The following is a 27,873-nucleotide window of genomic DNA, read 5'->3' on the forward strand; positions in this document are numbered from 1 at the left end:
CCATTTTAATTTAATCCAGTTCTGCTGCTTGAGAGTTAACATTTTGAGAGATAAAGGCACAGTTTTTTTGGTCATGCAATGAAAGATATTAAAAAATATCAACAGGTGTAATTATTTTGGCCATTTGTGCAGGTATTGGCATGTCTTGTCCACAAACAGTGTAAAACTCATTGAAAGGGAATGTGATTTATTTATTGCATTAATTCATGCAGTTTCAAGACTTAGTTGTCCATGTCCACCTCTTCCTCTACTCATATCTACTAGCATATTTCTGAATCAACCCAAATTGTCTGTAGTGTCCTATATAGCACTGCTGTACTGCAATTTTCTCCCAACCTTGCTGTGATGTTAGGATAATGTTAGTAGTAGTAGTTCAGTGGTTTAGTACAGTATATATGGATTTACTGTATAATGAGGCTATATCTTGTAACTTCTGTGTTTTACCATTCCAACATAGCAATGGCATTTCCTTTTAAGAGTCTTATGGATGATGATAAAAGGTACCTGAAATCCTTCCAGTTGTTCAGAGAGCGCTCTTCTGAACAGCAGTGCATGCAGAACTTCTTCCGACAAAACCTCCCTGATATCCTGGCCAGGTAATCGCCATTACATCTTTTAATGAGTGAAATAATGAGTTATAAATCATTCTATTGGCATTCTCCAGAATATTGAACACCAGTTCCCATAATTGGGGCCATTCTGTTGATATGTGTTACAGGTTTAAGACATACAATCTTGGACTTTAACTGATGAATGTAGATCAATTTGTCTTGACTCTTCCACATGTTACTTAGATGCCACTTTCCCAGCACTGAGCTATTGTAAAAATCTGTTTATTTAACCATCCTATTATGTTAAGAGTTTGTGACTGCTTTTATGTTGGGGTCAAATAGACCCCAACAGTTCAAATAAACGCAACATTATTGCAAACGAAAGATTATGACACTTTGTGTGTCACTTTCTTATTGTCTCGGAATTTACTAGCCTTTTATCTATAAATATGAAAAATCTGTGAGAAGCATCTCATTTCTGAGCCTGAGGTACAGGAAGTAGAAGTTTGGAACCTGTTTGGGAAAGTATCGCCAGAATCATCCACAAAGAAATCTGAGATAAAAATACAAATGGTTGTAAATACATTTTCTGACATTTTATACAGTTACAGAGGGTCAAAATAAGCCCATAGAACACATCAAAAATTGGTAAAGGACTTCTGAAAACATAGCATTAAGTTTATTGTATGTTAGCATTATACTATTTAATGCCACCAAAATATATTTAAAAACATACAGTATCAAGATGAAGAAAGTTTAACTGGTTTTTAAGAGACGTCAATCACTGAATGGAGGGTTAAAACTTAATGCTGTGCAAATATTTTGTTCAATTAATTAATGATTTACTTTAACAAAAACCTTTATGTTTTCATAGAATGTCATTGAGATTTTTATAATTAATGTGTATGTGTACTAGCTTACACATTAAGCAAATTTATCTTAATTGCCTTGACACTCTGGATCTTTGGCCTTGGTGACCTAACAATTCACTGAAGGCCAAAGCGCTCTTGACCTAACAAATATACAAATACATGGCTGGTACAGCCAGTGACCTGATCAGTCATGAACTCCAGAGTACAATCTCCAGAACATATTTTCAGGCTTCCAGGTCTCTATAGTAAAATTAAATACAATCATGTACAACAATTCAGTACAATTTGGCATTGTGAATTTTGCATTTTCTAACATTCCAAGCTCAATTTTAAATAAAAAGACTGTTGACTCAGCAACATGAAATCTATTATCAATACAGCAACTACTGAAGTTTATGGCTGTAATGAGTTCAGGTTGTACTGTAAATGCTAAGCATGTTTAACATTTGTGTGCATGAGACTTTGCTTGGTGTATGCAACCCATAGTATCTAGTATTGATTTGACATTTAGCCTACTAATCTGTGCCTTACATGAGATCATTATAAATGTCCAAACACTTCCAAACACTCATTTATGCTTGCCATTAATCAATTGTATTGTAACATTTTTTAAATGACTTTATGGTATCTGTTTTAGCACTGCACATTTTACCTTACTTTGATTGTACATTTCTGTTATGTTTCCACTGGTTTTGAATCATAGGTGGTGTTGGAATATTTGGAAAGATACTTTGATTGCACTGTATTAAAACTTCAGGTCACAAGGCATATGGCCATTGCCACAGATGCCCTGCATTTTGCCTGTAATTCCCCTTTAAAAGTACCTTACATAGCCTTTGAGTCTTGTTTAATAATCTAATAAGAATCTATATAGCATCATCTCGCCGTCACCTTAAAATAATTATCTATAGCATTTATTTCTATTACACATGAAATTTGTCTGTTTGGCTGTGTTTCCCTGCAATATTCACCACCCAGATGCCTGCCAGTGTTTGTAGTGGGCTTGTCTCCCTATCTTTCATGTATTCATATAAATCACCGACCTGCTGTGTATAGATACATCGAATAATAATAGTATCCACTGAAGCAATCCTTTTGGATTGTTTTAATCCTGCTGATGTTGATAAATGTAAAACGATCTGAGAGAAACAATGTCATACAAAGTCCTATAGAAATATACATAGTTTATAGTAGGAATATAGCGTAATATACATTATATGCAGGATAATAAAGCCCCCAGGATTATGAATGTGCTCAGTTCTGAATATGGGACAGGTGCCTCCCTAAGGAAATGTATTTGTTCCCTGCAGTATTGGAAATGGAAACGGCAGCCTCAATGTCATGGGGGTGGGCAGTGGAAAAGGTAAGCATATTTTAAATTATCAAAAAAATTAAATTAGAATTAAAATTAGAAGGGGCATTGTTATATTCATGTACAAAAAGAGTAGGCGCATCGTTATATTCATATACTGTTGTAGGTTTTGTACAATAAAACCTGATAATAGAATATGTAAATATGAATATGAAAGGATTCATGTAGTTCAAACGTAATTATTTATTTCAACTGTGGTGGGGGATATTATGTATTAATTGTCATTTTTTGTTTTATATAAGTCCACATGCAGACAACCTCCTCTTCAGTATTTATTATGAACGCATAATTATTGTGCACACAGTTTATTCTTGCCATTGGTGCATACTGTTGCATGTATTGGAAGTGTGATTTGAAAATTTGGCAAGTGGTAAATTGTAATTTAATTTCAACTGTGTCAGCTTTACCAAATCTGAAAGAAACTTGCATTTATTGCTTTGGCATAACTATTGTAGATCCATAAAGTGCATCACCGCAAAAACCACTAATTAATAAAAAAAGGGAACTGGGATTTATTCTATTGATTTGATTCAGTATCAAGTTGAAAACCATTTGCAATGTGCATTATCACTAAATTATACATTATTGTGATAGAAGGAAATGCTTACTGACTGTTATTGAAACACTGTGAGAGTGGATATTCCTCTTCAGTGCTACTATGTTGTCTTCATCTCTTAAAAACACGTTTTAAGGGAAGTTTGCTATTTTATAATGCATCCGTTTTAAAATGGCAGTCAAGGACTTTTGAAGAATAAAAATAACAGTACTTGTAGTTGATGAAAATTTGTCACCGAACACCCTAATGACTGTACAATATTTCTGGTTAATTTTGCAGGTGATGTTGACCTGGAGCTGTTTTCTCAACTGCGTTTAAAACACCCAGGAGTGCGTGTACACAATGAAGTTGTGGAACCCAGCAGTGAGATGCTAGATACTTATAAGGGTACATCAACCTCTTTCAATCCTTCCACTTTCTTATTGGGGTGACATTGGGCGACATGGCTCAGGCAGTTGTCTGGCAGTCGGAGGGTTGCCGGTTCGGTCCCCCGCCCGGGCTGTGTCGAAGTGTCCCTGAGCAAGACACCTAACCCCCAAATACTCCTGATGCCTTGCATGGCAGCCAATCGCCGTCAGTGTGTCGGTGTGTGAGTGTGTGTATGAATGGGTGAATAAGACGCATCAATTGTACAGCGCTTTGGATGAAGGCGCTATATAAATGCCAACCAACCATTTATTGCATTTATAACTTTCTGCATGCATTTCTTTATGTCTTAGTAGTTACTAAGTCTTGTATGACTGCTTGAAAAACCTCACATTTCACTGTATGTTCAAGTCAACCATTACCATAAAATAAAAACACCTTCGTGTTAAGTATATATGCATTTACCACAACTAAAAATCTTCTTGTGCAGATTTGGTGTCCAAGACACCAGAGCTTGCGAATGTGAAGTTCAGCTGGAATAAGATGACTGCCTCGGAATTTGAAACGCACTGGACAGAGAACAACTTTACAGAAAAGATGGACTTCATTCACATGATCCAGGTTCTGCTTCAATTCATCACCTCGCATTACCCTCACTGCCACACTCTTCTGTTCATGAGCTGTATGCGAAGATCATGAAAAGTGGACATTGTCCTCTTTCAATTTGGTTTTGTGTAGTGTTGACATTTCAGGCTGCTAAGGGGGCTGCCCCACCTTACATACAATCCTCGATCACTCCCTACTCCCCAGCTAGACCACTCCGGTCTGCCAGCTCTGGTCGCCTTATGGTTCCCTCTCTACGTGCACCTGGCGGTCGAGCTGCACGTTCACGCCTGTTTTCCGTTCTGGTTCCTCAGTGGTGGAATGACTTGCCTACCACTGTCAGGACAGCAGAATCCCTCCCCTTATTTCGACGCAGACTCAAAACACACCTTTTCAAACTCTACCTTAGTCCTCCCTCCTGATTTCCCCTGCCGCCCCTTTCTGATATCCCTATCCTCCTTGTCTAACCCAAAAACATCGTCATGCACTTATGATGACGACTATATGTTTAGAACAGCATTCCATGTGTATTTTCCTAGTTATGGATGTGATGCTTTGACTTGTGGTAGAATCTATGCACTTGTAAGTCGCTTTGGATTAAAAGCGTCTGCCAAATGACAAAAATGTAAATGTAAATGTAACCATTTGAAAATAGTTGCTGATCTACGCTTAAGAAAATTGACATAGGTCTGGTCTGACAGAGTCATTTAGCACAGTCCATCTCCAGGCTTAAATGTAATACTGCATCTGTTGCAACTCTTCACTGTAGACTGGTTTGTAAGGACAGTGTAAATTTTACCCAATTAAAGAATAATGGGCATTATTCTTGTTCTTTATCTTGATAATTCATAATGCATGTTTCTGCTCAGGTTTCCTTAAGAATTCTGTCACTGGTCAGATGTTTCCTTTTAAAATACTGTGTCCTCCAAAAGTATGGGAATGGAGTGGGAATTGAGATATACTTAAGGCATTTTGATTAGAGATCAGAAGTACAGACAGTCAGTCATGGTATTTACATGCTTTTATGTTTTACCATTTTACAGAAACAGCTGTTTTTGTGCCTTGAGCCATTTCCAGCTGTGAAAAAGAAAGTTAAGGGATGACTGACAGGAGTTAACTATTGCTCAGGTGTTTCCATTTATATGGATTTTTCACACACAAAGGAGCATTTGTTGTCACAAGGCATACACCTTCATGAAGACCACGGATCTAACTATGGCTAAAAAGCAACTAATCTGTAAGCTGAGAGGACAGAAGAATTCATTAAGAAGGATGGCACAAAAACTGGATATATCAAGTTCAGCAGTAAGACAATGGCCCCACTCACACAGCCTACACAACCAAAGCATTCATTAATGGGCAAAAAGTAGAACGTTTGGGCTGTCAATCACATGATTTAAATCCAATCAAGCATTCAATCAATTAACTTGCTGAAGAGGAAACTGAAGACAGAAACCACAAGTTTCAGATCTTTGATCTGAAACAAAGATCAAAATGGCTGCAGTGAAGACCTAGAAAGTAATTTCCTAAGAAGACACCAAGGGGTTGGTGATGTCAGTGCGTCATAGACATTATGCAGTTATTGCATGTAAGGACTTTGATTTACATTTACGTTCATCCATTATCTTATTTTACTAATCTGATAATGGGTGGACTCAAAAGAGCTGTTTCTGTAAAATGGAAATAAACATGAAATAAAACTGTACTTTAGTTTCTTATTCATCTTTTGATCTCAAATCCAAATGCCTTCAGTGTTTAGCAAAAAGTAATTTCACTCTTCTGTTCCCATACTTTTGGCACTGCACATCTCTGGGCTGAGGTTGCAAAGTTTTCTTTAAATCCTACAGTCAGATGAATGGAGTACATCCTTGGACAGAGATGTTCTCATAAACTAAGTTTCTAATCAGAGGTTTCTTTCTGAAGTACTTTTCTGATTACCCTTTTGAGGTTAGGCCGCATTTAGGGGTTACCTGAAATTACCTGAGATTTGGCATTAGTCAGAAGTTACATGAATAAATCAGCGGTTACCTAATGAAGTACATCACCAGTCAGAGATTTTCTTCATCTGCACATTGGCTGTAGTGGGAGAATGTAAGCATGAGTGTGTGAATTCTGAACTTTCATTCTTATGTTCTTTAGATGCTGTATTACATCGCTGATCCTGGTGCTACTGTCTCATTCTTTCGGAGTCTTCTCAACAAGAATGGGAAGCTCTTGATCATATTGGTCTCTGGTAAGAGCATTAAGTCCTATTTTATGTAATTTGTAGTAAAATATATTTATTGACTGTACTACTGCACTACTTAAATAGTCAGTTAACCAGACTATTTCAGAAACAGTGTATAATCTCCTCTTGACTTTTGTTTCAATGATACACATGTGATGCTGAGCAGCCAACAGGTCCATCAGTCCACACAAAACCTTTAATAAACCTAAAAGCCCAATGTATGTATGGAGGATTAAACATTCCAAAATGAAATAAATAAATAAATAAATAAATAAACAACTATGGAATTATATAAAGGATCATATAATGAAATAAATGCATATATCAGAACAAGTGACCCAGGTGTGAGAACAAGCCGAAGATATTATAACAAAGTCTTTATTATAATATATACAGGTCAGACAGCCGAGGGTCAATAGCCAGCAAACAGATTGAGTGGGGATCAGGCAAAGTCCAGACAAAGGGTCTACAGAGTCCAGACAAATGGTCAAAACTCCAGCACACATGTGTAGCAGGGATAATCCAAATCGTAATCATGGTCACAGGTGGGGAAGGTAGACGGCTGTAACTCGAATATGAGTGAGCACTGCAACAGGAAAGAGGCGCAGTTCTTGGGTTTGCCGTCGTATCGGTGGTGGCAGACAGGGTTCTGGATGGGACCGGACCGGTTCTGGAGCAGGCACCGGTGGAGGCGTGGCGACATGGGGTCTTGCCAGGCTGGTAGTCAATGCAGCCATCTGGTGGAGCAGAGCGTTCACGTTCTGGCTTAGAGAACGAATTTTGTTCTCATGCACTCCCAGGCTTTGTCCCTGGAGCCTCAGTGCCTCCATAGCCGGGGTCGGGCTCGCTGGGTCCATTCTGGCCAGATTGTTCAATCAGGTCCGTAGAACAAGCGACCCAGTGACCAAGGCGGAGATATTATAACAAAGTCTTTATTATAATATATACAGGTCAGACAGGCGAGGGTCAAGAGCCAGCAAACAGATTCAGCAGGGATCGGGCAGTTCATAATACAGAGTCCAGACAAAGGATCAAAACTCCAGTACACAGGTGTAGCAGGGATAATCCAAATCGTAATCGTGGTCACAGGCGAAGGGTCGGTAACTAGCAGGCTAAGCAGACAAAAACAGAATCCAAAAACAAAAGCCGATAAAAACTGCGGGTCAAAATAAAACAGACGGGAGAATCTAATCTAATCTAATATCCTATTTAAATGATATATTATGCATATAATATATTATACACTCACCTGAGCACTTTATTAGGTATTTATTAGACTTATATTTTATACATTTTAAGTCTTCTGCCGCTGTAGCCTATCCACTTAAGACATTCAGAGATGCTCTTCTGCATACCACTGTTGTAATGTGTGGTTATTTGCGTTACTGTCACCTCCCTATCAACTTTGACCAGTCTGACCCTTTTCCTCTGGCCTCTCTCATTAACAAGGCATTTTTTGGCAGCAGAACTGCTCACTGGGCATTTTTTCCTGGTCAAAGTCACTTAGATCACATTTCTTCCCCATTCTGACATTTGGTCTGAAAAACAGCTGAACCTCTTGATCATGTTTGCATGCTTGTGTGCATTTAGTTGCTGCCACATGATTGGCTGATTCAATATTGACATTAACAAGTTACCTAATTAAGTGCTCACTGATTGTTAGATTTTGTGTGTTCTATGTTTTGTATTCTGTCTATGTTGTTAGCATTTCCGTATTTTTGTTACCTCTGTGCATACCGTAGCCACCTTGTCACTTCATTCATTTGTTTCGCCTGCTTCATTTCCTGATTGTTTCCCACACCTGATTGCCATTCCCTCTCGTTACCTGTCTTATTTAAACCCCTCAGTTTTGTATGTCTCATCGCCAGATTGTTATGTGTCTTCACCATACGTTCCAGCGTTTTCGGATTGATACCTGTTACGACCTGTTTCGCTCCAGACTTCCACGTTTTGTTTATTCCGCCCGTTTGATTATGAACCGTAGCTTTTCGACCCGTTGTTTCAACTTTTGTTTCTGTCTTCTTAGCCCGCTTGTTTTCGACCCGTCGCCTGTGAATACGATTACGTTTTGGATTATACCTGATACACCTGTTTGCTGGAATTCTGACCTATTGCCTAGACTTTCTATTATGAACGGCCTGATCCCTCTTTTATCTGTTGGCTGTCAAGACCCTCGCCGGTCTCACCTGCTACTTTAAAATAAAGACTCCTACATCTTGGTCTCGCATCTGGGTCACCTGTTATACGTGCCGGATAGATTGTATATATTATATATACTATTTTAATAGTAATGTAACAATTCCACTGACTAGGTTCAAATTATTTAAATTGATATAAAAATAGAAACATTAGTTCCAAAAAACCTTGTCTTTGTTATTTTAAGTCCTCCTCTCAAATCATTTCTTCAGATTACTCCTGTTGCATCAAGATGTCCATGTGGCTGATATTTCACTGGCATTTCTTTAACTATTTATCCCCTAAAAACTACAACCAACTTATTGCTGTGGTTTTAAGTGAGCAGCAATGGAGTATGATTCAATAGTGGTGCAATCACCGACCAGGAGTGCTGTCAAAGATATGTAGCCAACACAACACATCTCTCTGTCATGTTTATTACAGTTAAAAAAAATGGAGAAAAAATGACTTTGTCCTGCAAGCTAGTAGATTAGATAGAATGTGTTTAATCAGGGGGCAGCTTTTCTTTTTATTTGGCATGAGATTTTGAATTGGTAACCCTGGATTTGGGAGTTAGTTGTTAGTTGTTAGTTCTTCTGGTCTTATGTTGGGTCTAACACGTTTGCACATGTACTCATGACCAGAAAAGTTGTGTTTGCCACAACATGTTTGCCACTGCTATCATTATGTGATACACTTTGACCTGTTGCAGCGAGAGCAAGTGGCTTGCATTTCATGTAACATCAGCACTACAGAAAGGGGCTTGTGTGTGCTTGCGTCTTTGTACAGAATCTGCTTGAGCCACTCTGAGTCTGCTTGCATTTAGCAAGTATGACTATGCTTGTCTAACAGGCCAGGTGCTCAAATAGGAAAAAGGGGAGTGGCATTGCTATGATTTGCGGATATTGGGGACTAGGCCCAGAACAAGCCCCAAAAAACCACTGTCAAACAACGCCCTTGGCACTTTCTACTGAGAAGGCAATCAGGCAGGTGCTTGGGCACTGGTGTGCATATGCCTGGTATCTTATTGTGCCTGTATATTTGGTTTTGGGTGTGCAGGTGCATGCACAGCAAAGGAGTATGGCTTTGCGCGGCATGGTGGCACAGTGTTTAGCACTATTGCCTCGCAAGGAGGTGGTTCTAGTTCTGCATGGTGCTTACATGTTCTCCCCATGTTTGTAGGGTTGTACTCTGGTTACTCTGGTTTCCTCCCACAGTCCAATGACATGTAGCCCAGGAACTACAGATGAAAATTTGTGAGCTGCTTTCCTCAGTGTACACGTGGTCTTTTATCACTCTGCTTCACTGGAGGGAAGATAGAAGGAAGGGGGCAAGGCCTTCCTCTTTATTTGCCATACCTATCTGGTGAAATCTTGCTGAAGTTGACTATGGCATATACACTCACCGAGCACTTTATTAGCAACGTTTTTACTTTATTACACCTATTTATTCATGCGATTATCTAATCAGCCAATTGTGTGGCAGCAGTGCAATGCATACAATCATGTAGATATGGGTCAAGAGCTTCAGGTAATATTCATTAGTCAACCGTCAGAATGGGGAAAAATGTGATCAAAGTGACTTTGACCGTGGAATGATTAAGCTTTACTTGCAAATCTAGCACTTATTTTCTATTCATATTTTGTAGCTACAAAATGGATGTGATGGTGGTGTTGGATTCCACTCTGGCACACCAAGTAGCAGATGAGGCTCAGCAGATAGGAATATCCTGCATCTTACCTTTGTAATGCCAAAACTAGATTAAAGAATGTCTTTTGGCCTTTGGCCTTTAACTAGTCTACCAAGGAGACAATTCCTCAGTGTCATAATGCTGGGCTAAAACAAAAACCTACACCTACACCGGCCCTTTTCAGATAAGACTGGATACCCTTGCCTTACATTAATCAAATTGTTATTGAGCCAAATCCTATTAGTTTCCTTTTTGGTATTATTCCTCGTTCCTTGCCGAAGCCCACAAACTCATAGCTTTTACTACTCTCCTGGCAAGGCATATTCTTTTTATTTCATGGAGACATATCTGTCTCGTCCATCCTTCTTCAGATGGATTAAAGGCATTATGCACTTTTTGAAACTACAGAACATTACACTCTCAAAACGTGTACCAGTAAGTCATTTAAAATACGGAAAAATTATCAAATAGACAATGTAATTCTGAAGTGTTGAGTTGCCAAGTGCATCGGAGGTTGTTCAAATGAATCTCCCAGAACCATACCTCTTAATTTAATGTTTAATTAAATTTTCTGATTTAGTGTGGTCTGGTAAATATTGTAGCGTTTCCAAAATCAAAATGTATATAAGTTCCATCATTTATGTTTGGAAGTTCTTGATATAATTTTAACAGATTAATTTTAACATTTCTTGTATGCCTGCTACTTCACCTTCACTTGAAGTTTCCCATGGGATAGAATAAAGTTATTTATTGTATTCTATGTACTCATGCCCACGATGCCTAACATGACTAACCATTATGTTTAAGAGACTTAATTTGCATAATTTAATGCAGTAAATCGATCTGTTCTGATTTTATATGTTGTATCTTCTTTCCAGGAAAGAGTGCTTGGGAAAAACTGTGGAATTATAAAGCTAAGCTGCATAAAAACACTATCAGTTATTCCGTGACAACAAGGGACATCAAGAGCTACCTCGATGGCATGGGCTTCAAAAGCACTTACTACGAGCTGCCTTCTCAAATAGACATCACCGAGTGCTTCCAGGAAGGCAACGAGATGGGAGAACTGTTGCTTGATTTTCTGACGGAGGTGTTAGACTTCAGTAAAACTGCTCCTCCTCACCTGAGGTCAAGTCTGCTGGAACTACTGCGTCACCCTGACTGCAGCTCCGAGGTGGATGGAAGGGTAATATTTAACAACAATCTGGGTGTCATAGTTCTCGAGCCTGACCACTGAGTATTGCATCATGTGAAAGTAAAGCCAAGGGAAAGTGTTTGGTTGGACATTAACTGCATGTATGAATCAGCCTCACTAAGGGTCTCAGGCATGAGGTTGTTATGTGGGGAAGCTGGGGGCGTTACACTAGATACACCAGTCCCATGGTGTTAGGACTTAAGGATTGTATACCTCAGGATTATATGCAGTTACAAATAATGCATCACTTAGAGCTTTTCTGTTTTAATTCTTAGCAGTTAGAATTTTTTTTAGGTTTTTGGAGTTGTGTAATCTGTCAGGTGTATGATTGTTTTGGTGCTGTCTTATTGCAGCCTATTTCTGGTTACCATGGCTCTTGTAAATTCACCATTATCATGTAGGGAGATCTGATGTTGGTCACTGATTAATAAACATATATCAACACCTTAAATATTGGACTATTTATCCTTACTATATTCTAGAAGCAGTTATGAGCTATACAAAGATGGGCAGGGGCAGAGTCCATTTGGTACAGGGGAGGGAAGGGTAATGTTACCCTTGAGCTATGGTGTACTATGTAATTACAACATGAATTGCATGTCTTCATGATTAATTTAATGCCTCCATCAATCATAATCAAATGAAGCAGATGACTGCCATATCATTTGCATAGATGACAAGGGGGTCAAATGACTTGGTATATGGTTTGATGAGTTGTAATTAGGATTATTATGACCACTATAATCTGTCTAAATATAACCGCTAGTTTATACTAGATCATGAAGACACAAGATTGGGTGATGATAGTGGTGAGATAAAATTTATTTTAAAATTAAAATAAAGCTCCTGGTATTCTGTACCATTTCTCAAAACATTTGTCCAATGAAAGATTCCCTGGTGCCCATCAGTTACATATGAACACATGCATGCACACACACACACACACACACACACAATTTTGAAAGAGTTTTTATCGTGTATATTTTATCATTGTGTTAGTATGATCACATTGGTATTGTCAGCCTGCTGTGGAAAAACTAGAAAAATTAATGACATGTGTTAATATATAAAAGCATTGATATCAATTACATTTCATGACCTGAAAGCACTTCACAAAGCTTCCAGGTTGATGCATGGCAGCCATTTTGTGCACTCACTGCACATTAGCTTAGGTAGATAGATGAGTAGTTATTACTGGTGGATGATTAGGTGACTAGGCTGAGAAATAAAATTTTAAAGGTCACCAGTGAACCCCATACCCTTTGTCATGAGTGCCATTGGATCTTTAATGACCACAATGAGCCAGAACTTGTAGTTCTGAAAGTTGGCACCTCCAATGCACTGTGCCCCTGTCACAGCAATACAATTTGGTGTGGTTCAAGGGACGGTATACTTCCCTTTAAGAATATCATTTTTACATACTGTTAATTTCCTAGCTATTAAATTATATGTGGTTACCTCCCTTCAGTAAGATCCAGCTTGACCAGCTTGAAAAGTGAGCTGGTCAAGCTGGTCATATGCTGGTCTAGCTGGTTTCATGCTGGTAGCTAATCTGAACTGGTCAAACAGCTACCAGCTGTTTTAAAACCTAGCTTGAGCTGTTTTTGTTTTTTCAGCAGGGCTATAACTGCCACAATAGCAAGATTCTCTCACAGTGGACTGAGTAATAATATATAGCCAGGCTTTGGCTTTATTACTAGCTAATATTTTTGTTAGTGCTATCATTCAGGTCATCAGCCACTGTCAGATCCAGTTCCTTGACCAGCATCTCATTTGCATATCTCAACACAGTTAAGCAATTTGGTTTGAAGAGGGACCGTCACTGATAAAAGCAGCCAGTTTCTGTTTGTACATGAGTGTTGTAGCAATCTTTAAAGGGGCCATCACCCTCTCACTTTGCTATCTCCACAGCCCCTGACCCCGGCCTACCACTTGTAAGCATCAGCCAACGTGTTCACGCCACTAGCCTCTCTTCCCATGCCTCTCAATAAAACTGTTGCAAAACTTGCAGCTTTCTCTTTGAGAATATTTTCAGGCTTATGATAGCAGGCCTTCCATCACCTGATAACAGTTTGATTTAGATTTTGCTCTTTCAAAACAGTTTCTTCTCCTCGTGCAAGATAACACACTGGTTTTACAAGTTCTTTAAGAAAAGACGAGAAATCATCTTCACTGTCCGTAGCACTAGTAATGCACAGTATAGGCATTTTGTGTCAAGTCAAGCTAACGGTATGTGTACTTAGGTCAAAAACCTTTTTTTATTTTGCATTTGGGCACTTTACAAACTAGTTATAAGCTAATATTATGCAATTATCACCAGAAAGCACAGCAATCGCTACACGCTGTATCAAAAGGCAATGCTGGCAACATAGCAAGACAGAATTACAGACGCTTTCTATTAAGTTAATATCTGACCAGATGTAGATGACAAGATTTACAAGATGTACAAGAAAAGATATCGATTGAACAATGCTGCGCATGTGTGCTCATGGTTGAAATACTCCACGACCCAACCTTCTGTCCATTCACCTGGCTCTAACAACTGTAAACATTACACCTGGCCAAATACTACATTGGTACCTTTCTACCTGAGCTGACTGATGAGCAGCAGGAATTTAACTAAGCTAATAAAATTTTGATCATTTTTTCTTTTATTATCTATTTGGTTATTTTCTTTATATAATAAATGCATGTTCCAAAGTATGTGTATCTCTGTGGCTGTTCCTAGCATAATCTTAACTCCCATCATAACCTTTTTATTGATCTGTCATGCATCTCTAAGGCAATATTCTCTGTAAGTGTATTTTGTTTACTCCTTAAAGAACTGTGTGACTGCCTCCTGTAACTATACACACAAGCACATTATTAGTATTACCACCATTTCAAGTTGAAGTTTGAGTTCAGACCTCCAGCCAAGGTAACTGTTTACAGTCTAAATTAAGAGACCATTGACAGGAAGGTAAAATGTGTTGTCCAAGATGCAAATAAAAACACAGCTTTCATATCTCTTAAAGGGGAAGTTCACCCAAAAATAGAATTATGGTATGTTTCCACTTAACCAGAGTAGCATCTGTCCATCTGGATAGTTTTGCGTAAATGTGTTGTGTTTTCTAAATAGCTAATTTGCTATAGTTCACCCTGGTAAAACAGACCACATGGGTCCTTAGTTATGTGGTTTCAACACACCAAAAATTTGCGTTCAAGAAAATTCAATGATTTCTTTCCAAATATAATCCTGCGTGAATATGAATATCTGCAAGGTTCCATCAAATTAATTTGGTCAATTACAGCACATACAGTGGTTTCAGAAAGTATTCAGACCACTTCACTTTTTGCACACTTTATTGTGTTGTACATTTCATTTGAAATGGATAAAATTGCCATTCTTGCCACATCAACCATCAGAATGTGGAAAAAATGTGAGCTCAGTAATTTCGACCGTGGCATGTTGGTGCCAGACCGGGTGGTTTGAGTAAACGGAAGAAGGGCCTTCCTGTATCTTGGTTCTAAGTCAGTTCATCACAGAAAATGGGTGAGTTCCAAACACAAAATTTGGTTCAGATGTAAATAAAGCTTGCATTGTTTTTTTGCACCGTCTCTAAGACGAAACAACCATATTTGTCATATAATTCCTTTCCGACAAACACCAAAGAAAGCTGTGGGTAAGGGCTATTAGGAAAGATGAAGTAAGAGATGGATTTGTAGGCAGGTGGCAGCACTGTCCTGTGCAATGGTTAATCTAAATGTAGTTAAAATGCTACAACCACCACAGCAAGCGAGATGCTAGTTGGCCTTAGTGATGGGTTTAGCTAGGGTGACCACATTTTGCTATGCAAAATGATACTCAAAGTTTACTCAAAAGGTACACAAAGTTCACTCAAAGATGCTTTGTAATTGTTATGCACTTACTTAAAGTATGCCACTTTTGTACAACATGAATAGAAAATTCAGCTATGTAACCAAATAATGTCTCTCTATAAAAAGTCTTAGGCTTAAGTTATCTCTAATAGAATGTAAAAATAATATGAATAACAGAATAATGGCCTCAAAAACAAATGTTCATTTAACAAAAAGAAAAGAGAATTATTCTTCAATCTTTAGTTTTCTTCAGTCTTCCTTGTCTGCCCATTCAGTTACTAAGTGCGACGCGCAATACAAATTGGTAGCTGTGTGTAACGCCAGTGTGGCGCCTTATTACATTACATTACATTACATTATTGCTATTTGGCAGACACTCTTATCCAGAGCGACGTACAGTTGATTAGACTAAGCAGGACACAATCCTTCCCTGGTGCATTGCAGGGTTAAGGGCCTTGCTCAAGGGCCCAACGGCTGTGTGGATCTTATTGTGGCTACACCGGGATTAGAACCACTGACCTTGCGTGCCCCAGTCAGCTCCCAGTCGGCTCCCAGTCATTTACCTAAACCACTACGCTACAAGCCTTATACAACATTTTAAATAGTTTATGCGTAACGTTACACTTACGGAACGAAAAACGATAGCCAATGGTGTTTAAATGTCAGTATATTCAAAATTTGGATGGGAGGAAGAGCTCCCCAGGCATATTCGGGCTTCAGTGGAGACTGGTGGTGATACTGGATGGGAGCGCTAAAAACTAAAAGTCTCATACCTATCAATAGCTCACGCTCCAGCATTGCATATGAAAGTATTCCATTTGAATATATGCCATTTGATGAATACTTTTATTCAAACCACCTAACAATACCATGAGCTCATACATTTTTCAGGATGGCTGGCACCAGTGGGAATTTACATTTACATTTTAGTCATTTGGCAGTCGCTTTTAATCCAAAGCGACTTACAAGTGCATAGGTTCTTCCAGAAGTTAAAGCATCACATCCATAGCACAAAATACACATGAAGTGTTGTTGTAAACATACAGTCATCATAAGTACAATTTTTGTTAGACAAGAGGGATAAGGATATCAGAAGGGGGTAAGACTAAGGTACAGTTTGAAAAAGTGTGTTTTTAGTCTCCGTCGAAATAGGGGGAGGGATTCTCCCAGACTCAAAGACTCCCATGATACGGCCACACAACGACCCAGTTACCTCGGCCGGAAAAGGGAAACCGGGGCCCCCTGCTGGAGCCAGACCCGGGAGGGGAGCTCGTCGGCGAGCGTCTGGTGGCCGGGCCTTATCCCATGGGCCCCGGCCGGGCACAGCCCGAACTGGTCACGTGGGGTCGCCGCCCTGTGGGCTCACCATCTGCAGGGGTCGGCATCGGAGTCGGGTGCTTTGTCCAACGGGCAGAAGGCAAAGGCGGGGATCCGGGCGTGCTGATCCTCGGTGTCGCAGACTGGTTCTGGGGACGTGGAACGTCACCTCTCTGGTGGGGAAGGAACCGGAGCTAGTGCGGGAGGCGGAGCGGTACCAACTAGATATAGTTGGGCTCACCTCCACGCACAGTACTGGTTCCGGAACCAAACTCCTGGAGAGGTGCTGGACTCTGTTCTTTTCTGGAGTTGCTCAAGGTGAGAGGCGCCGGGCGGGTGTGGGGATACTCACAAGCCACCGGCTGAGCGCCACTGTGTTGGAGTTCCACCCGGGGAACGAGAGGGTCGCCTCTCTGCGACTACATGTCACTGGGGGGAAAGCTCTGACTGTCATTTGTGCTTATGCACCAAATGGCAGTTCAGAGTATCCGGCCTTCTTGGAGTCACTGGGCGGCATCCTGGAAAGGGTGCCACCCGGAGACTCCATAGTTCTGCTGGGCGACTTCAACGCTCACGTGGGCAATGACGGAGAAACCTGGAGGGGGGTGATTGGGAGGAACGGCCTGCCTGATCTGAACCCAAGCGGTGTTTTGTTATTGGACTTCTGTGCTGGTTATGGATTGTCGATAACAAACACCATGTTCGAGCATAGGGTAGCTCATAAGTGTACTTGTTACCAGAGCACCTTAGGCCAAAGATCGATGATTGACTTTGTGGTCGTATCATCAGACCTGCGGCCGTATGTCTTGGACACTCGGGTGAAGAGAGGAGCAGAGCTGTCAACTGATCACCACCTGGTGGTGAGTTGGATCAAGTGGCCAGGGAGGCTGCCGGACAGACCCGGTAAACCCAAACGTGTAGTGAGGGTGAACTGGGAACGTCTGGCGGAGGCCCCTGTTCGCGAGGTCTTCAACTCCCACCTCCAGAAGAACTTCTCACGCATCCGACAAGTCGAGTCCGAGTCCGAGTGGGCCATGTCCAAAGCCTCCATTGCAGAGGCGGCAAGCAGGAGCTGTGGCCAGAAGGTCATCGGTGCCTGTCGGGGCGGAAACCCAAGAACCCGCTGGTGGACACCAGCGGTGAGGGAGGCCGTCAAGCTGAAGAAGGAGGCCTTTCGGGCTTGGCTGGCCCGGGGGTCCCCTGAAGCAGCAGTGCTTTGTGGACTTGGAGAAGGCTTTCGACCGTGTCCCCCGGGGAACCCTGTGGGGTGTACTGCGGGAGTATGGGGTACCGGGGCCGTTGTTACGAGCCATCAGGTCCCTGTATAACCAAAGTGAGAGCTGTGTCCGCATTCTCGGCACAAAGTCAAGCACGTTTCCGGTGGGTGTTGGACTCCGCCAAGGTTGCCCCTTGTCACCGGTCCTGTTTGTGGTATTCATGGACAGGATCTCAAGGCGCAGCCGAGGTGAGGAGAGTGTCCGGTTTGGTGACCTCAGAATCGCATCTCTGCTTTTTGCGGATGATGTGGTTCTGCTGGCTTCATCGGACCGTGACCTTCAGCACGCACTGGAGCGGTTTGCAGCCGAGTGTGAAGCGGCCGGGATGAGAGTCAGCACCTCCAAGTCCGAGGCCATGGTTCTCTGCCGGAAAACAGTGGATTGCTCCCTCCGGGTTGGGAACGAGTCTTTTCCCCAAGTGAAGGAGTTCAAGTATCTCGGGGTCTTGTTCACGAGTGAGGGTGAGATCGGCAGGCGGATCGGTGCAGCGTCAGCAGTAATGCGGGCATTGCACCGGACCGTTGTGGTGAAGAGGGAGCTGAGCCGGAAGGCGAAGCTCTCGATTTACTGGTCGATCTACGTCCCAACCCTCACCTATGGTCACGAGCTTTGGGTAGTGACCGGAAGAACGAGATTGCGTATACAAGCGGCCGAAATGAGCTTCCTCCGTAGGGTGGCCGGGCTCAGCCTTAGAGATAGGGTGAGGAGCTCGGACATCCGGAGGGAGCTCGGAGTAGAGCCGCTGCTCCTTCGCGTCGAAAGGAGCCAATTGAGGTGGTTTGGGCATCTGATCAGGATTCCTCCCGGGCGCCTCCCTTTGGAGGTTTTCCGGGCTCGTCCAACTGGACGGAGACCCCGAGGGAGACCCAGAGCCCACTGGAGAGATTATATATCTCTCCTGGCCAGGGAACGCCTCGGGATCCCCCAGGAGGAGCTAGAATGCGTTGCTGGGGAGAGGGACGCCTGGAATACCCGGCTTTGCCTACTGCCCCCGCGACCCGACTCCGGATAAGTGGGTGATGATGGATGGATGGATGGATGGAGTCTGCTGTCCTGACAGTGGTAGGCAAGTCATTCCACCACTGAGGAACCAGAATGGAAAACAGGCATGAACGTGCAGCTCGACCGGCAGGTGCTTGTAGTGAGGGAACCATAGGCGACCAGAGCTGGCAGACCGGAGTGGTCTAGCTGGGGGGTAGGGAGTTCTTAAGGATTGTATGTAAGGTGGGGCATTCCCCTTAGCAGCCTGAAATGCCAACACTAGGGCCTTGAATCGGATCCGTGCGGCAATAGGAAGTCAGTGGAGGCCAATGAGGAGCGGGGTGACATGAGCCGACCTGGGCTGACTGGTGATCAGGCAGTGTTAGTGCCATGCGCTACCAGTTGAGCTAAAGGATTGCAATATAGGCCCCTACTCTGTTCGAGCAATAAAACTATGAAACCAGGCCTTGCTATAGACGGTGCACTAAAAGAGAAATCTCCTTAACTGAACCATCAGTAATGTAGCCTACCGAAGCAAAATTACACACTGGGTAAAACATGCCATATCTAATTAATATGTAATTGTTTTAAACTTATTTTCCAGATTTTATTTATTTATTTACAAAACACTGGACATTTATACCAGCCATCAGTGCTCTATATCTATCAATTCTCAAGGTCTTAATTGGCCCTACCTTTTTGCAATTACTGAGATCACCAGTGCTCTCTTTCTTCTTAATGATGTTCCAAACTATTTATTTTGGTAACCATATTGTTTGGCTTGTGTCTCTAACAGTTTTTTCCCCTTATTTCTCAGCCTCAAAATGGCTTCCTTGACTGTCAGTGGCACAACTCTGGTCCTCATGTTGATAAATGGCAATAACAGACTCCAAAGGCAATCAAAAGCCTACAGTCAAGACTAGATACTGAAAGCTTTCTTATACCTACACAAATTAAAGGCAACAGTCTGCACTGTAACATAATATTAATTGTTTCATTTCAAAATCCAGGACAGGCCCAAACAGAACATAAATTCTACCACTGTCCAAATACTTATGCACTACACTGTACTTTCATTTCATTTTTGGGTTAACAACCCCTTTAATGGGGTGCTCTCTGAGCAATCACCTTGAGTACATTCTCAGTATTAGATGGGAAGCCTAGTTTTCAATCACTGTGCATCGGTGGTGTAATTTTGACAGTTCTAACTACCACATTTCATCATTGCCTGAAATTCCACTGCTGCACAACGCTGGAATTATAAATACCACAGGCTGTAAACTGCAGCTAGAAGTACAATCAACAGGTCTGCAGCCATCAGCACATGGGTCATCAAGGCTATCTGGTGTTTTCTGCCTAATACATGGGACTTATGATGTTATTTACTGGGATTGGGATAACCTTTCCCTATTGGAATGCCAGACCAAGTCAGGAGTGGGGAAGGTTGAGAAAGGTTAAACACATAGACAGAGGGACCACAACCCCAGACTTCCATAGCAAAGTATCTCTAGAAATCACAGCTATCACTCCTTATCTTGTGCCGACAGGCCAATCTGGCCAGACCATATTTGTGAAAACTAAGGGACTTGTTAATGTTTATTAGCCCTAGCCAGGTTTTCATCTTGTGTTAAGATACCTAGATATTGATGTATTCATATTTGGTCTCCCAGACTGGTAATTATGTAAGGGATAATACCTTATGGACAAGTCAGTTATAAGGAAATAATTGCCCGACAGTGTTGTGCTCCGTTTACCACTCTGAAGGGCAATAATTTCCTCAAAACTGACTCGTTCATAGGGTATTATCCCAATTATACCACGGCTAACTTGCCGAAGTAATGCAGTTATGGACAATTTATCTTTAGTTTAGAAAAAAATGTATGAATTGAAAAAATCCATATTGCTGAGAAAAAAAAAATCTTCACACAGCCTAAACTAAACTAAAAGGCAACTGCCTGGGTGTCTTGGTGGCGCAGCCTGTAGAGCACTGACCGCATGCTCATTGTGACGTCAACGGTTCAACGGCCATGCAACTGAACGGAGCCTTTCCCATTTTGAACGGAAGCGTAGAAAGTTGAGTTGTACAGCACAGCTGTCAGAATCAGCTGGCATGTCTTGTTCTTCCAGCCAGTCCTGCAAAATGAGATATGAAATATGTAGTTTACAGAGAATATCAGTGTACTGAATATATATTTGCATTTCAGGTGTTCCCTGTAGCGTAGTGGTTAAGGTAAATGACTGGGACATGCAAGGTCGGTGGTTCTAATCCCAGTCACAATAAGCCACAATAAGATCCGCACAGCCATTGGGCCCTTGAGCAAGGCACTTAACCCTGCATTGCTCCAGGGGAGGATTGTCTCCTGCTTAGTCTAATCAACTGTATGTCGCTCTGGATAAGAGCGTCTGCCAAATGCCAATAATGTAATGTAATGTAATGTTCCATGTGGGGAATGTTTTCTTAGCACACTCTGGAATGTTAATACCAATCAATCATCGCTTGAATGCCAGAGCTTATTTGAATATTGTTGCTGACCATTTGCATCCCTTCATGGCTACAATGTACCCAATGTACTCATTTGTAACCATGTCTCAAAAGTCATCTCAAACTCTCTACATTCTTTTCAGGAAACAAAAGCGGAATGGGAATAGTATAATCTTTTCTGTGCTCCAAGGTGACATTTCCATAACATATTGGCACCATCTAGTGGTCATTTCCCACAGCAGTTCAGGGATGTTAAAATGACCTCTCTATGGATTTGTAAGTTACTAAGACTGATAAAGGCCATGGTTGCTATGTTACAAAATAAGCATTTTCTTTGCTCCAGTGGCACACTGAATGTGCAACAAAGTCTGAACTGATGCTGGATTATTGGTTTGTTCATTTTTCATTGTTTTGCTATTCCCACATTTCCTCCTCAATTTGGAATGCCTAGTCGTATACAGCCGAGCTCATGCTGCAAGAGAATGCAAGATAAGCACACACTCGCCTCCAAAGCATATGATGTTGCCGGCTGCTTATTTTCACTCTTGCATAGACATGAATCGGACACTTTATGTACAACTTCAGCAAGCAGACCATGGGTACCAAATTAAGCAGGGGGTCTCCGGAGAGATGAAGATCCCAACTAGCCCTGGCTGATGCTACTGCCAATTGCATGCTGCCCTGAGGGGTTACAGGCCACAACTTGGCACAGTTGGGATTTGATAACGGACCGGCTGAACATGTTCAATTCCCACTCTAATTTGGAAATTCTAAATGGTTATTTGATACCACCATTTGTAGCAAGTTAAATATATTTTCAGATGACAGAACACTGGGGAGATTAGCAAACAGTCTAATAAGATAATCTAAGTATAAACCTAAGGAAGTTATATTGATGTTATACAATGCCTTTATCAGATCACACTTAGTTGTCAGTTGTATTGTTAGTTCTGCAAGATAGACATTCATGGATTTCAATCACGTGACCAAACTGTTGTGGTCGCCATACTGATGACCAATGATGACTGCTTACCAGGTTTGACAGCTGAAGGTAGCGAACTACTACTTCTGTATGTATAGACACAAATGGATATTTTGATGTGAAGCATGTAATTTGCCTCTCTATATTTTTACCCCCCTCCCGACTGCTGACAAATGATCCGATTCTTGTTCTCACAATATTTTGCCTGAACCAGTGTTTCCAGTAGATTCGCAGGTCATCGGTGGTCGCATGCCATGAAGTGCTCGATAGGGGTAGCTGGGGTAAAGCCATTAACATTCTTGATGGGGTAATTAAAATTGTAATCATGGATCATCCATAATACGGAAACTCACAACAATAACAGAGTTCTAATATATGTTGCTCCTACTTTTATGTATGCCAGGTGAAATAGCAGCATTAGTGAGATGGAAATGACAAATCACATAGCCTAGCTCTCATTCTGATTGAAAGAAGTTTTTTTCACACAGGCTAATAATATGAAAAAAACATAGGAGCGATTTTTGTTTCAATTTACTTATGTTGAGAAAGCTAGCTAGAGCATGGCATTTAGTTTTTGACTAGTTTTGGAAAGTGCTGACCGAACAGCCCATCTCCTTACAGTAAATTAATTGTTATTTAAAGCATTCAAAAGCAGGCTACTGATGCCTACCAGTTTTTTATGTGGGCTGGGTTAAGTGAACCCGGAATATGGCATATAAAGTTAAAGGTACAATAGGTAATTTCAGACTTCTAACAGTCAAGAGAGGAATAGCACAAACAAACACCTTCAAACCACAACACTGTTTATCCCTCGCCCTTCTCTGTAAATGTGCTGAGTGTCGGGCCGTCAACTGTATATTTTGAATGGCAATGGCTTTGTAGATCAGCACGTTACCAGTTATCAGTAACTGCAGTTATGGGGAGGTAAAGTGGATGTCCCGCTGAATTGCATTTCCGGTATACTGCTAAATGCTATGCTAGTGCATTTCATCACAGATGGCAGCAATGACAACTTCATATAAGCAAACAAATCATTAAATTGTACTGCAACCACAGAATTACAAGGCTCCGTATCATCAGCAAATGATCGACATTCAGCTTTTTATAACTTTTTTAAAATATGGTCAGATTTGTGTACCAAGCGAAACAACAAAGATGACGTTATCTATCCTCGACTGGTCAGTCTCATGGGACGTACCAAACCATTTGCGTCTATTGTGTTTTTTTCCCATTTTTCACTTGACATCGTTTAGAGGCTGCCATCGATAGGCTACTGATTACACAAATGTATCCTATTTGTAATCAAGTTTATCAGTTAAAATCATGCCGATTAAGTCAGATGGATGGATGTCAGGATGATAAATGAATACAGAGACCACTGTCGGTGGCATTACGATGGTCCAATTACGGAAATGTCATCGCTAGCCCTGTTTACATTGAGCCATTTATTCCATGTATGATCGGATAAACAAGACGATCAGAATAACTCATGTAACTACTCAATCGGAACAAATTACCCTCCTCCGATTTAAAATTAATACATTTTTAAGGGGTAGTCTTTTAAATGTGGTCATGTAAACGCGGCTCGCTACTATGAAAGGGAAAGCATTATGGGAGACTGAGTTTTAGTTGGCGATCTAAAAACGCAAAACAGGACTCTTTACAAATTGAAATCCCATTGTATTCAGCATATAGCTATCCATTTAAACCATGAAACACATACTTTGAACCCAGACTTCAACACTACGTAGTTTGCTTATATTTAGCTTCTGCCACTTAATAGGGAGCTACAGCTCCTTTAATAGGGAGCTACTTTAATAAGTATCCCCCCAGAAACATCCGCTTTACCTCCCTATAATGGGCGTTGGTGTCTGAGTGTTGCCCAATGCAATGCATCCTCATGGTAACTTATAGCAAATGATACATATTTACAGTCTAATAGTTTAATTCATAGCTACTTTACTACCAGAGCTAGCAATCCAATTTAAAATATTTCATTTTATTGCAATGGACAAACTGCAACGTTAGCTAATCAACTATAGCTAGCTAACTAAGTTAGCGGATCCGTTGTTATATTTTACCTTGATGTGCTACCTAAAATGAAACTGGCAACAGAAAGTGAAACATATTTTCTTTTCTTTTTTTACAATAACACCATATAAATAAACAGCCAGAGCCAACTAGCTAGCTAAGCTAAATTACATACCACAAGTTACAAGTAAGCCAACGACCACTGCTGCTGACTGACAGAAACAGTAATGCTATTAACATGCCATGTAAGCCATGTAAGCACTTAAACCAACTACTTCACAGAGTTTCAACCCAGCCAGGGAAATTGTCAAATGTCTCCGGGAGACTTGCTTTTTCTTTTGCAGCAACAGCAACAGCAACATAAAAATAACTAAAAATCATGAAAAGCTGGTCGAAAGCCTCAAAAGAATAAATTGAATAAGTAGAAAAAAAAAGAAAGAGGAATCCACAGAAATATCAACCAAATAAAAAATGCTGGAATATTTTCTTAATAAATGTGACACTGATAAAGTAGATATTTTGCACCCACTCAAACTCCACCCTTTAATGCAGAGACTGGTTTATGGACGGCCACCTATCCAGGCGATCACAACACACTCCCATGAAATACAGTTAGCATACAAATATCATGGAACCTAACTTAGCTAGCATGAGCGATATGAAGAACAGCTCTGACTTTGTCGAGCTTTTCTATTCTGATTAAGAAGTACAACCTTTCAGCGTTGAACTGGAATTTACAGAGGAAGAATTGTGTGAGCCAGAGAGACAGACAGCGGAGGACGAGGTAGCCGAAGCTAAGGGGAGCAGAGAAGTGAGAACAGAAATTGGTGTCAGTGTGGGTGGGAGCTGTGAGCCCATGTCTAACGGTACCGAGACGGAGAGCCTTTGCTGGTGCGATGAAGGGCAACGGCTGTTGGCAGAAACCAAACACAGAGTTTGCACCACTGCCAATAATGACTTAAACCCCTTGCTACTAGGGGAGAGCAAGTAGTGCATTACTTGTATCCATTTACATATCCATTAAACCAATTCAATTAGTCACATATCCGTATCCGTTACTGGAAGTTACGGAAATCTGGCATGTTTACATTTGATTTTAAATGTTGATTAATTAAAAAATGTATCGCAATATACCTATAGAGTTATCCGACACAGACTTTTTTGGACCAAGTTTTGGATAAAACCAGAACATCAGGATCTGAAGTATAAACCCAGACAAAGACTAAATCTATCTTAGAAACAATACTTCTAAGATTCATGTGCAGTAACCGAAGCCCATTTCTTTCTTTAAAATCAGCCGCGTGGGCAGATTAGAAGAAGACACAGGGCCAGGATTAGGTTCAATATTACCAGAGGTTAAAAGCAACGGAATAACTAGAAGGTGTGATTTCTTCTTCAGAGCCTTGGAAAGGCGATACATGTGGGATACATGTAGGTTTGGCGACCACATTAAAGTGAGACACGGAACAAGACAGATATTGAAAATGAATAAGTTGACGATGTCCATCACAGGGTTGGTTATGAGTGGAAGAGTTACTGAGAACCAACAGAACCAGCGCACCCGAAAACCACTGTCCCTTTGCCCTTTGGGGCAATTCTTGATAAACAATGCACAAAATAAAATAATGCATCATTTGTAGTTATGTCCTTAATCTACAATCAGAACACAACAGTCTTTTGACATGCACAAGAGAGGAATGAGGAAAATGGCAGCCAGGCAGTCATTTTTACTCATCGAAGGGGGAGGAACCAGGGAGGAACTGGTCTATCACAAAACAGTGTTAACTTCATGTTACACATTCGCATTCGTCACTTATGTACAGCAACTGCAGCCTATGTACAAAATAAATAAATAAAGCCCAAGCTCCCATTAGGGATATGAATCCAATTACTCATACAACACTCATATTCAGAAAAAAGTGAATATTCCTTAGGAGTACTCGTATAAAACGAATACTCGGCTCACCCCTATTTGTTACATCCTACAGTACCAACTTCTTCTGTAGCAGTAGGAGGATTAATTGGAAGAAGTATCCACAACCAAGGGGATCAGGGGGGCAACTAAGCAACGAGTAAGTATATATCTAACAAGATGTATCAAAATCTTGGTTGTGGATACTTTTCCAATTAATCCTCTCTTTTAGCTTCGGCTGCCCAGTCCTCCGCTGTCTGTCTCTCTCACTCACACAATTCTTCCTCTGTAAATTCCAATTCAAAACTGCAAGGTTGTATTTCTTTGTCAAAATCAGTGAGTCAGAGCTGTCCGTCATATTGCACAGGCCAGCCAAGTTAGGTTCTGTGATATTTGTGTGGTAACATGATTTTAAAAATGAAACAAGTGTGACAGTGTCTTTGATAATATAAAGCAAATGTAATATTTATTTTTAGATTTATTGCAATTTTGCAATGCAATAATACTCACACAACATATTGTCATGTGGGAGGTAATACCCGCTGTTACCAGCAGAGGGCAGAGGATCATTGTTCGCACCTGTTCCTCATTGGCTTTAGGAGAATGACCTCCCGGGAGCACATTTAAGCTCAGTACTGACTCTCCTTCAGTGCTTGTGTGTCTACTGTTCGCTCTTGCGCCAAGCCGGTAAGCACAAGGTAGACTCTATCAGTAGTTTTGGGAGTCAGGTACTGTGCTGGTGGTTGCTAACAAAAAGAAAAGCTTAAAAAAGGTAAGGAAGGCGTTCCGCTGGTATTGTGTTCACTGGCGCCTTCCTCTAAGGTTTTTGGTTTTGGTTTTTCTTTCTTTTGACTCGTGTGAGTCAGTGGTTGGGGGACGTTGTCCCCTGGTATGTATTTTTGGTTTGTGTTTTCTTCCCGAGCTGCGCCTCGAGGGTTTTATTTTCTCGTGCCTAGTTTTTTACGCTAGGTTGTATTTTCTTTTCGGCGGTCCCGGTCTGCTACCGTCAGTGCTGTGTGTCAAGCACATATTGGGTTTTGAGTTTCGCCCTGTTTTGGAGGGTTGTTTTATTTTCCCAGCTGCTTTTGGCTTAATTTCTGTTATCCTTCTGTAACACCTTCGGGTTAGTTTTTTGTTCCTCCCTCTGTTCTGGGAGTAGGGGTTATCGCCTAATATTGAGTTTTAGTGGCGAACACGTTTGCGTGCTCGCTTTAAAAGGGTTTCCCCTTTAGTCGCTACTGGCTCTCCGCCCAACCCCATCCTCACACATATCCTAGATAGTATGCACATTCAAACTGAAGAAATCAATAGCCCCATTTACATGGAGCGTTTTATTTAATGTTTAATCGTATTAACAGGCAGATCCGATTAAAAGTGCCTCACATAACCACTCAGAAAAAATTATCGTATTGTGATTTAAATTTGT

General features: G+C 41.1%; 1 protein-coding gene across 1 annotated transcript; it reads left to right on the plus strand.

Annotated features, from left to right (window-relative positions):
• The first annotated feature begins 459 nt into the window (after positions 1-459).
• LOC133125209 (histamine N-methyltransferase-like) lies at positions 460-11,649 on the plus strand. Its single transcript, XM_061236967.1, has 6 exons — positions 460-596; positions 2,734-2,786; positions 3,631-3,738; positions 4,208-4,338; positions 6,460-6,553; positions 11,291-11,649. The coding sequence occupies exons 1-6, from the start codon at positions 460-462 to the stop codon at positions 11,647-11,649; spliced, it is 882 nt and encodes a 293-aa protein (XP_061092951.1).
• The last annotated feature ends 16,224 nt before the right edge of the window (positions 11,650-27,873 follow it).

This window comes from Conger conger, chromosome 3, assembly GCF_963514075.1.
Source record: "Conger conger chromosome 3, fConCon1.1, whole genome shotgun sequence".
Classification (NCBI taxonomy): Eukaryota; Metazoa; Chordata; class Actinopteri; order Anguilliformes; family Congridae; genus Conger; species Conger conger.

What these genes read in the sequence shown, in the direction of transcription:
- LOC133125209 (XM_061236967.1), top strand. Translation starts at nt 460, where the DNA reads ATGGCATTTCCTTTTAAGAGTCTTATGGATGATGATAAAAGGTACCTG. An exon ending in GGGGGTGGGCAGTGGAAAAG is followed by an intron (nt 2,787 to 3,630) that starts GTAAGCATATTT and finishes TTAATTTTGCAG; the next exon opens with GTGATGTTGACCTGGAGCTG. An exon ending in GATGCTAGATACTTATAAGG is followed by an intron (nt 3,739 to 4,207) that starts GTACATCAACCT and finishes CTTCTTGTGCAG; the next exon opens with ATTTGGTGTCCAAGACACCA.